Source organism: Penicillium longicatenatum (genome assembly GCF_028827895.1).
Source record: "Penicillium longicatenatum strain IBT 33135 chromosome Unknown contig_7_segment0_segment0, whole genome shotgun sequence".
Classification (NCBI taxonomy): Eukaryota; Fungi; Ascomycota; class Eurotiomycetes; order Eurotiales; family Aspergillaceae; genus Penicillium; species Penicillium longicatenatum.
In genome coordinates this window covers 4,621,352-4,632,596 of record NW_026643124.1, presented here as the reverse complement: position 1 = coordinate 4,632,596, position 11,245 = coordinate 4,621,352, and the positions used below count along the sequence as shown (strand labels likewise).

The following is an 11,245-nucleotide window of genomic DNA, read 5'->3' as shown; positions in this document are numbered from 1 at the left end:
ATGCAGACAGATCTATAACTGAGACATCTATCGGAGCACTTAGCGAAAGAAAAGACGTTTCTGCCTGGGGTCAACGTCAGATGAAGATGGCTGGGATGTTGGTCTCCGCTTCCGATTTGAATGAACAGTTGACCCTTCTGGGGCATCGGAAGTGTCCTGAATGGCTTCACGAATGGTCTGTCGGGAGAGACAGAAGTCCATGTGCTCATTAAAGACGCGGTCATCGGCCACTTGAGCTCGGCCGCATATGGGGCAATTCCACTGGGCTGGTGAGGGATCAGTTCCAGTCGGTACGGCAGTATCAGGCATATTGACTGCTTCTTGACTGAGCTGCTCCAAATCGTTCATTTCGTCCTGGATTTCCTGGCGAGCGGCATCCTCAAAAGCCTCCTCGGCCGTAATTTCATGATCAGCAGCCTTAAAGCCGGGGTTTTCTGTTGAGGTAGGCCTGGTCTGCACAGCTGCGGCACCAAAGAAGTTGATACCAGCCTTTTTGGTGCTAACCAGATTCGTGCAACGCAGACCAAGCAATCGCAACTTCATTCCAGGGATTTCTTTCTCTAATTTAGCTAGCATGGGCAGTGCGAAATCATACAGGTCTTTCGCCTGGGAGACAGCCCTCGATGGAGCAGTTTGGCGAGTCAATACCTCAAACGTGTGCAATTTCACTTTGAGAACCAGCGTTCGACCCTTGAATTGTGTGCGTGCCAGATCGCCTTCCAGTTCCCGTGAAACCCAGTCTAGTTTGGCACGAATCTCGTCCTTGTCCCCAATTTCGTGAAAGGTGGTCTCAGTTCCCACGCTTTTTCGCTCGTGGGTCTCAACCGGCTCGATCTTTGTTCGGCCCAGACCCAGGTAACACTGGGCCAGGAATTGAAACGCCTTTTCACCAAATAACCTGGTCAAGAGGGCGCGGTGTGGATAGATATCGCCGCAGGTTTCAATGCCAATGGAGCCTAGTTCTCGTTCAAAGACACGGCCCACTCCATTGACCTTGCGCACGGGCAATTCTCGCATGAACTCCATAATAGCAGCTCGATCATTCGGAACCTGGAATTGGCCGTTGGGCTTGTTTTTATTAGATGAAATCTTTGCTATTTTAGCATTTGCGGCAATCCCGGCCGATACAGACACCTTGGTAGTCTGCAGGATTTGAGCGCGCATTCGTTGGACAGCTTCTTCCGGATCCAGCTCGTTTTCGGCACAGTAGGCAGTGATGTTCAAGTAAGCCTCATCGATGCTGGCACTCTCAAATAGAGGATCGTACTGTGCCAGAATCTCGCGGATCTCCTTGGCCTTCGCCGTATATTTGTCATAGTTCATTGGAAGGAGAACCAGTTGAGGGCAGAGCTTCTTGGCCACAAAAGACGCCATTCCGCTGCGCACTCCAAATTTGCGCGCCAGATAATTACAAGTGGTTAGAACGCCTTTACCTACGGCCATGGGAACCGTTTTCAATTCAGGCCGGTCCAGTTCCTCAACGGCGGCGAAGAATGCATCGCAGTCGACATGAATCACGTACTGAGAGAGATCTCGAGTCAATTCCAACTCAGCCAGGTATTCATCTGCTCGTCGCAAGTCATGACTGAGATCCAAGGTTTCAAGATGAGCTTTTCTTTTAAGGATCCGCTCAATCTTGACGGTTAGGTTTCGATCGCGGTCTTGCTCATGGTTGAAAAATTTGGAGCCTTTGGATGCTTTGTAAATAATTTCAGAAACCTATCAGATTGATCTTAGCAACCAAGTCGGAGTGTTCAATCGTAGAACCTGTACCATTTGCTGATCAACCGCATCTTGACCCGCTTTGGTTAAAGAGGGCCCGAGTAATTGATATTTCAAGGTATCGCTATTCTCCTCCTCCTGCGCCGTATCAGGCTTCATATCTTCGACAGGCCCACCAGGGGACACCATAATCAGCACTTGTCCATCAGTCAAACCTTGATAAACGTGTGAACCGGCGGAAGAGTATAGTTCAGGCAACGACCGCCACTGACGCCTGATCACGTGATCACGCGTTTCGCTTCACGTGGAACTTGTCTCATGATTGATTCTTTGGCTCTTCAGCAACATTCTCCATGTGGATCTTGGATTCATCGGGCGACTTCCTGGATGGTGGGATATTAGAACTGCTTTTGGTATCGCATCCAGAGTATGCTGACACAATGACAAGGGAAGCGTGTCTGGCTGCGGCCCGGGAAGAAGTATCTATTTGGCCGACCCCCGCAGGATGGCGGTATGTCAAACTTCTGACAATGACACGAAGACCTCAACTAACTTTGGCCAGCCCATCGCGCCATCTCCGACAATGTGAAGACTGCGAATACGATCTCCCGCAAGCACCTCACAATCGAAGTTTCTCGCGTCACCCCTCGCGATGGAGTACGATGCCCTATGCAACATCGACGGATTCACCGACTGACAGATATACAGACCCGTCCACACACACGAACCAAAGTCACCGTGACTGATCTGAACTCCAAAAAGGGTACACTTGTGGATGGAGAACAAATACAAGGAGGAGAGCGGGTGTTAAATGGGGATGAGCACATCATTCAGCTAGGTCGATATGGTCATCCTCTTCGGTCCGTATTTTCCACGCCAACCCTCCGCGTGAAACCTCTTCTGATGCGTCCTTTATTCACAGGGTAAGATGGCAGCCAGTGGTCTTAAGCTTCTCCTTCTCTTCCAAGGAAATGAGGGTAGAAGACCCCTTAGCCAAAGTTCGGTCCAAACTAGAGGACCTAGATATCAAGACCATCATTCCATACATCGTGGGTCAAACCACTCATGTGGTCCAGAGCAAACGGAATACAGCCAAGGGTCTCCAGGCGCTGACCAATGGCAAAGCAATCGTCAAAAATTCTTACATTGATGCTTTGGTCTACGCTACTACCCCAACTGACTTTGAGAACGACGAGGCTTTATCCCCGCTCGAGACCGATTTCGATGCCGCATGGCCAGATGAGACAGACTATCTTCCACCCCCTGGTAACGAACCTGTTACTCGTCCTGCAGCTGCCTTTGCGCCCAACCCAGCACGCATAAATGTCTTCGAAGGCTACACCTTTGTGTTCGGAGATCCCGCTCAGTTCGAGAATCTACAAGCGGCGATCAATAATGGACAAGGAAAGGCCCTTTTATATCAAATACAAGATGGTGTTACTACAGCAGCTGAGATTGTCGAATTTATGAGAGAGGCCGCGGGCCAGAAAAGCGGGGACATTGGAGAGGATGGGCCTGGCAAAGTGGTGCTTGTGCGATTCCGATCCAAAGGCGAACATGAAGATTGGTCCATTGAGGTGGGCAATGAGGTTGCTTTAATGATTGATCGCCGCGTGATTGAACAGAGAGAGTTCCTAGATGCTATTTTGGGTAACGACGCCTCTCCACTCTGTCGCCCTCTTCCTCGTGAGGAAGGATCGAGTCAAACATCAACTTCCGCAACACCTCCGAAACCCCAACCGCAACCAATTCAAAATATCACCCTTTCACCCTCACCACCGCCTGCTTCTGAACAAGGCCACAGGGCAATGGTTTCTTCAAAACCCAAGGCACCTCGAGTGCGCAAGTTTGTAAGCAAAATGAAGGCCTTTGATGATGGCTTTGACATGGATTGCATACCTGCATACACGCCCGATGATGACATCAATGATACTCCGGTGATGGAATTTGAGCCCGAACCCTCTCAACGACTCGAACCCCCGGGGAAAGAGGAAGAGGCAGAAGAAGACGTGGTCACAGATTTGCTGCCTGGTGCACGAGCAATGAAGAGACGGCGAGAAGAATTGGACTTAGGTCGTCATAGTCGACCTATGCATGTGGAGCCGGAAGCTGCTCCGCAGCCTAAGCGTGCGAAGTTAGACATTCGAAAAGCCGCACGTAAGCATCGTGACGAAGAAGAGCAACAGAGAAAGGCCGAAGAAGACGCACATCTCTTCCAAGATGCCAATGTCGAGGATTTGCGGAATCTAGCCATCGTTGAAGAAATGGAGATTCCCGCCCGTCAAAGATTGTCTCGAGAGAATCCCGACAATGATCGATGGGATGAGCAATGGAATGGCCGAAAGAATTTCAAACGATTCCGACGAAAAGGGGAGCCACGCCATGCACGCCAACGAGTGCAGAGTGTTATCGTTCCCCTGGAAGAGGTGACGAGAAAGGATTTTGGTATTGGTGAGCACCAGTGGGTTACCAGTCATAAGGCGCCTGTAAGGAATGATGAGCCGACGGAACGAGAGGATCTGTCGACAGACACACCGAGTGACCGGACTATTTGGAGATCACAGCAGTCGATGGTTTTGTCTGCCAGTCCTAACCCCACCCCCGAACCACAGCCCGTACCATCACGCAGTCGCACCCAGAAACGGCCTCGAGAAGTTCGGGATTCGGATAGTGATGAGGAGTTGCGATTCCGGTTTAGGCGCAAACGTTGATATCCGTGTGCTTTTTTCCCCCAGATTCATCGGTGTCGCATAGTTTTATAGCGTGATTTCAACTTTCAATGCATCGATACCCCCCAGATCATAGGCTTCACGTGAATTTACTCTGAAGTACGAACACTGGCCCTTGCCTAATACCGTTGAGGTGTTCAGTTATCACGCCCCACTTGAACATACACTGGTATTCTTCCATGCTTCCAATATTTGAACTTGCTTTCGTATTCCTGTGAGATATAAGTCTCCTTTCATCCGAGTCACTCCCCTCTGTAATCACGCCTTACGATACGCATCATTGTGCCCTTGTTTACTTGCGTCGTGTTTTTGTTCATAAGCTATCTTGGTTGCTAACTGGCTAGTACCACGCCACCACCAAGTATCAAGTTCGGAATAGAATCTGGCATTTGGATTGGGAAAAACAGTATACCTCGGTCGTAATGTTCCTCTTTTGCAAGGCGGATGTGGTATCTCCCGTCTCCGCTGCCACGTCTGGTCGGTAGGTCTGTTGCAAATGTTGAAGCGATTATTGACCTTTCCGGCTCTTCGTTGGATAGCTCAAGGCCAACCACTGGTGAAGTCACCCGTTCGTATCTTCCACGGCATTGGAGAGACCCTTGAATAGGACCATGGATCATTTTGCACTCAGGTCGACTCTTTACAGGATTTTTCAAGGCATTGGCCCCGATGGATAGATTCCTAGTGATGAAGTCGAAAGGCTCTATACAGAAAAAGAGTGTGCGAATCTTCAAACAGGTGAACATCAACGAAGCCATATGGTACATTTCAGCCATGGGCCTAGGTATCTTCAATTTCATAGATGGAACGGCGAAATGTGCATTAAAAACAGCAGGATCTGACATCTCTACTCCTTCTTGTATTGAGAATCTAGCTCCAAACTCTCACCTCCATCGCGGACAATAATTCCTAGGATCCACACATTGACAGCGAAGAAAAATAGGGAAGCGAGGAAGAGACCGGGAGCAAAGGCGGAAAGACCAAGGAATTCCAGATTATACCCTTGTTGAAGCCAGAGAGCCTATCCAGTATGGTCAGCAAGCAATCTCATGGGTCAACAGAAAGTTCAATAAATACCTGTGCGATAACCCACAAAAGGGCCGCAGACATGCCCAAAGCAGGCTTGCGGATGAAGGCGGACGAGGGGAGGTAAAATGGTAAGAGTATGAGATACCACAAGAAGTACTGTTGTTGTTAGATTTAAATGCTGACAAGGAACAGAAGCGAGAAGAACATACCTGACTGGTGCAAACTTTGTTAAACGTGACAAAAGCAAAGGTCTGAGCCAGCATGGCGGTTGCAAGGCTCTTTTTCGCCAGCACTAATGGAATGGCGACGACCACAAGCAGCAGCTGCGGAAGAAATGCTAGTGCCTCGAAATGAGATTCGGCATTCCCAGCCGCAGAAAGATACAGCAGAGTAGAGTAGGGAGAGAAATTGTGCCGGTGATCGATACGGGTGAGATGGTGGAAGAAGGTGTGGTGGAGGAAGGGCATGCCGTACTGAAGATACATAACGAGATTCAACACAGTAAAAGTGATAAGTGCTGTCAAGGTCAACTTCACTCTTGAAGGAGTGATGAATCTCAGGACCTGAGATAACCAGCTAATATCGCGAGCAGGGATAGCGCCATCAATTTCCGCATCCCACCACCAAAGAATCGAGATACCGTAGATGAATGGGTAAATCTTGAAATGGACAGCCAGACCAAGGATCGAACCTGCCAGAACGGCCTTTCTTGTTAAGGTAGCCCACAGCAGCGCCGCAACAAGAACACCGAGCAAGCCTTCCGAACTGCCACGGGTACTGATATTCGCGACCATGGGGTTCCATAACCAAGCAGCGGCTACATAGCGCAGGGCGCGCTCCTGTGACAATCGATAGCATCGAGTCAAAAGCTGCACGACCAGCCATCCAGCCAGAACATCAGCCAGCGCGAAGAGGATTTTCCCAAAGGCAAAGGTCACCGATGACCACGGCCCGGGTGCTTCCCAGGCTGTGGGAAGAAGCATCCAAGCCAATAGAGGCGTATACCGATATGTATCTCGGGCATAAGGGGTGTCTCCATTTGATACAAAGCGGGCAGCATCGGTGAATACCATGTAATCGATATCGGTGTACTTCACGGCAGAATGAGCATCTTGCCAGCCACCATAGACAAGCAAGACGAGGCGCAAAACCGTCGCCGCGATGAAGACGCGAGATGCAGAGTCAAAAAGGGCCATTATTTTTGCAATAGATACCAATGCACAATTCGCGGGTAAGGAATGGTCTTTGGAAAATGGTGAGCTCCCCTGGCCAGGTTATCCAGGCGTTCGGGGGTGGTTGATAGTGCAGCAGCACAACAATTCAGCAAATATCCTCTATTGCAACCAGCTCTGATCTGATGTTCCTCAGTAGAGCTCCGTAATTGCCCTATTATCTCATCGCTGAGATCAGATCCGGTTGCGATGTTTACTGGCCTCAGCGCTGTCGAAATGTCGCGGTGGAGGGCGGAGCTGAGTCAGCGGTCTCTGATCTGGCAGACTATTTACGGTTAGTTGCCCCGCCGCTTTGACCCTCCTTGGCGGGCACGTTCAGGGTTGTTGGGCCGCCACTTTAAAGATCACCCAACGAGCACGCCAGTCGCTGAATCACTCTGCAATAAGCTCTGTTTCGATTTAGAATATCGTCACCCGAGGTGATGTTCAAGTGCTCTAAAGAAACTATATATGTGCGAGTTGCATAGCAGTTGAAAAAATGATCGATGTAAGGGTTGACTTAAAATTTCCACGATTGCAGCTGCAAAATATACATCCCTCAAAGAATTGGTCCAATAAGATACCAGTGTACATCCCAACCATAGTATCTCGACTATTTCGCAAGTTGTGTTGGCTCCAGGTGGCTACATTGACTTCAGCCCGATAGCGCCATCAATAATAAGAAGGCTGATTACCAAAATATGTTTCTGGGAAGGGCTCGAAATACGGCTGCGCGGCAAACTTAGCGCCCTTATCATGGTCCGGTGTCAAGACAGCCATTGCATCACCACGATTATCAAGGTCCATCCCAGGCCAGAGATTGTTGTCACTCCAGCTCAGGTATTCCCAAAGATACTGACCAGAGTCGTCAATAAATGGGGCGGAAAGAGTATCCGAAATCCCGCTTTCACTCAGAGACATCCCTAGACGCGCAGGCTCAGGTGGTGAGAAAAGGGAGCTCAAATCCCGACCAGCAGAATACATTGTCGTTGGTATAACTCCTGCGGTCGATGTAGCAAGGTCATCACCACGTTTGCTAGCTTCGTAAATGCGCGACACGGCATCCAGGGATCGCTTTGCAGTATGGCCATAAGCTGACATCCGCGCGAGGATGGTCATGGCAGTCTCGACCTGCGCCTGACAGGATTCTATTGAAGCGCGAGGATCGTCTGTAGTGGGGTCATTGAGGAATAGTCCCACTAGGGGAACTAAGGATGCTTGGAATGTCCACCAGACGGCATTCCAACCGCACAGCTGATTGAACTGCGCGGTAGCGGCGATGTTTTGTATGGAAAGCTCCGCGACTTCACGGCATTTAACAATTGCAGTGCGCTCTTCAACTCGGAGTGCGATATATGGCACACGGCGCATAGCATAGCTCAACAGTGTCGGACGATAGATAAGCATACGTTGATTGTAGAATCGCCACCGCATGACGGTGCGAACAGTGCTAATCGATTCCGTGCACGGCTCATGGTCTTTGAGAATTGGTGGGAGATTTTCCCACCAATCAAGGAGTTGAGCATCAGCGTGGGCCATTTCCTGATGCTTGACCAGTGGCGCAGCAGCCAGAGACTCCTGGACTTGCGTTGCGATTTTGGCGAAGCGGATGTTCTCTACGAGCGGAAGAATGTCGAGAAAATTTTCCTAAAGAGAAGTTAGCAAACACAAGCTATAGTTTTGGTGACATAGCGGACCTTATCTCGGCAATTTGGTGGTTTGACAGTGATGTATGGACCAAAGCGACCCATACTAGGTCTGCCCAATGTCATGCCTGCCCATGTATCCATGACAAACAGCGACCACCAGACTCGACGCTTGAGATCCATGGAGGCAAGCTTTGCGGGTCCGGGAGTCTGTCTGCTCTCCGAGAACTCTTTATGCAATCCCAGTGTGGCTGCCATTCTCAATGCAGCACCGAGGACAGAATACGCTAGATTTGGTTGGCTGATGTAATGACAATACCAACCACCGATGAGACCGAGAGCCTGAATAGTCTCAATGTGAGAGCTTCCCAGAGAACTAAGGCTCAAGTGACTCTTGCAACGCAAGAAGTAGGTCTGATGCGTCATGTCATCTGGACTCGTGGCAGCGATGCTACCCAGTGCTAGAACAATGTTCAGCAGGGACAGCCAATGGTCATCCTTTCGGTGACCAGTCATATAAGATTCTCGGAAAGACTTTTCATCAATCATTGGAGCAAAGGCTTGGAAATAACAGAAGTATGCATCCAGCATCTGCATTTCACTTGGTGGAATTGAAGGTGGGGGCGGAGTCACTGGCGGCTGAGGAGGCCATGAGTTTGGAGCATCATATTCAATATCCACCTCGTCACGCGGGTGAACGGCTGGAGTTCGAGCAAAGAAGGAAGCACAGCCTGGATCTAGCCAGAGAATAACTTTGAGAACAGCCTGAATGGACGAAACCCCGAGGTAAGATGAAGGCTGTCGTGATGACAGAGACAATGCGTTGACATCGTCAGAAACACCCTCAATCAAGAAGCTAGAATGACTGTGGCGGCCATCGTCCAGTTCCTCTGGCATGCTTTGTAGTGACTCAAGGTTGTCATCCTCATTAGACAGTGGAGACACATGGGCCTCTATGGAGCCCGATGTCGAAGGTGAAGCGGCATGATGCGTGTTGAGTTGTGCCGGCAAGGTTGACGGCGACGCCGATGTGAGTTCAAGTAGCTTTTCCCGTGACAGGTTGACAAGGGACTCGGGGGCTACATTGGGGAAGAGCCTTCCCAGAATGCCGCGGTACTCATCCAAAGTCGTGGAAAGCTTTTCAACATGCCTATTCCATAATGTTTAGCCAGTAGTCCAGATCTACGCTGCACACCGCTAGAAACTCACCTTCTGGATGGCCTTGGGTCAGAGTAATGACACTGGTCCGCCTTCTTATACCACCGACATGCCTCACATGGCTTTTCGCCATCACATTTAATCTTCCGATGTCGACATGATGTACATGCGCGCAAGGTTGTGACACGGCGACTGACTGACTCGCGGCGCTCGGTGGCGGGGCGAGTTTTGACAGGAGTCGCTACTGTCGGATTTTCGAAACTTTCAAAGGTGTGGAACATAGCTGCAGGATAGAATCACGGAATAAAGGTCACGAATCACATAGTTTAAACACTCTAGAGGCAATGGGGTGATAGCATTGGTGGGGCGTAAGCCGTAGTTGTACGATGAGATGTCAGAGCAACAAGAACACAGGTTCAAGTTGTGTAAGAAATAAAAGGGACTGGCTTTGACGCTCTGAGCCGACCATAAAGATCATATCGTGTCAGAATGGGATCTGTCGATGAGCACAAGTGGGAAAAAATAGGGCCAAGAGAAAATCAGGGAGAAGGCCCGCGCGAGGCTAAGAACGAAGTGAGCAGCAGCTAAGACCGAATGGAAGTAGCAATGTTTTGTCCGCCTAATTCTCCCCCGCATTTCAAGTCTGGGGTCTTTGTTGCCCCCGGTGGCCCCGGATGGGCATTCGCTCATTGGATAGGTCACTCCGATTGATTTTGCGGGATTATCGGCACTAGATTATGTCTACTTGAGGTCAAATGGCATGGGATTCGCAAAACCCCTACAGCTTTTCAAGCTTGTCATCTAAAGAACCTTTCTGGCCCACTTGGATTGCTATTGCCGAACGCCGGTAGATACTGTCGACAAGGTCTAGGTGGAGCATTGAGTGAATCCCGAGTGACATACCGGTGGCCTACTGTCTTACCGAGAAGTGCCACGCGCCAGCCGGACTAGGGTCATGAAGGATGCCACTGAGGCAAATTACGGAGCGCATGCTCTTCGAACGCCACTGGTTAATCCCACGCGCCGAAGCCCCTGTCGCAATTTCTCCAGAGAGGGGAAAATTCCCCAGATTTGTCGACTCGGCTAGCAGCAGGGTATTCCTAGGTTGCAGAAGTGGAACGAACCCTGCAGAACACCGGAAGATCGCCTGGGGACGACGCTTGAGACCAAATTGCTGATGGGAGACTTGTCCTGGCATTTCGCCCCGCCAATGATCTAATATCAGATGTTCCATTAGTCCGGGAGTTCGGCCCTTGGGCTCCTAAACCCCTGTATGGAACACATGCATTTCGCGGGGATTTGCAGATACCCCGTGGCTAATTACCTGGGTAAAGCCTCGTGAATCGGGTATGGAGGCAGGGAAATTAAGCGGTGCGGGACCGAAACGCATCGTTCGTATACTGATCAGGCGGGGCAGGGACGTGCCATCAGTTGTCCAATCACTGTCAGAGCAAGGCCAAAGCCGAGACCCTACAGCGGGCACGATATCCACTTTAGGTCAAGGGTCCGAGGGGAAAGAGGAGGCAGTGGTAATGACTTCAAGCCCAATCATGAATGCCGAACTGCGTGGATGTAAATTGTGGCAAACGAGCTGTATAGGAACGAAATAGGCATGGCTTGCGAACGCCCATGCGGTGTTGTAGAATCCCCAGGTTGTTTGAGGAGAACTGTGACGCCAAGTCTAACCAAATGTCGTCTTTGATGAGAAAGCCGAATTACCAAGGGCCGTTGCCTTCCGGACTCAGAAGCG

The 11,245-nt window shown here is 50.2% G+C and overlaps 4 protein-coding genes across 4 annotated transcripts; 1 reads left to right on the top strand and 3 right to left on the bottom strand.

Moving 5' to 3' along the window:
• Positions 1–39: 39 nt before the first annotated feature.
• On the bottom strand, positions 40–1,911 carry N7484_011996 (Y-family DNA polymerase; the record flags this gene model as incomplete). The annotated part of the gene is made up of 2 exons (XM_057122383.1): positions 40–1,719; positions 1,774–1,911. 2 exons carry the CDS (start codon positions 1,909–1,911, stop codon positions 40–42), a joined length of 1,818 nt encoding a protein of 605 aa, XP_056968137.1.
• A 164-nt stretch (positions 1,912–2,075) lies between these two features.
• Positions 2,076–4,433, top strand: N7484_011995 (DNA damage response protein RcaA; the record flags this gene model as incomplete). The annotated part of the gene is made up of 5 exons (XM_057122382.1): positions 2,076–2,112; positions 2,171–2,233; positions 2,285–2,379; positions 2,431–2,582; positions 2,645–4,433. The coding sequence occupies 5 exons, from the start codon at positions 2,076–2,078 to the stop codon at positions 4,431–4,433; spliced, it is 2,136 nt and encodes a 711-aa protein (XP_056968136.1).
• Positions 4,434–5,298: 865 nt separating this feature from the next.
• On the bottom strand, positions 5,299–6,676 carry N7484_011994 (glycosylphosphatidylinositol-alpha 1,4 mannosyltransferase I; the record flags this gene model as incomplete). Its single annotated transcript, XM_057122381.1, has 3 exons — positions 5,299–5,472; positions 5,529–5,636; positions 5,690–6,676. 3 exons carry the CDS (start codon positions 6,674–6,676, stop codon positions 5,299–5,301), a joined length of 1,269 nt encoding a protein of 422 aa, XP_056968135.1.
• Positions 6,677–7,363: 687 nt separating this feature from the next.
• Positions 7,364–9,776, bottom strand: N7484_011993 (uncharacterized protein; the record flags this gene model as incomplete). The annotated part of the gene is made up of 3 exons (XM_057122380.1): positions 7,364–8,338; positions 8,389–9,487; positions 9,547–9,776. 3 exons carry the CDS (start codon positions 9,774–9,776, stop codon positions 7,364–7,366), a joined length of 2,304 nt encoding a protein of 767 aa, XP_056968134.1.
• Between the last annotated feature and the right edge of the window lie 1,469 nt (positions 9,777–11,245).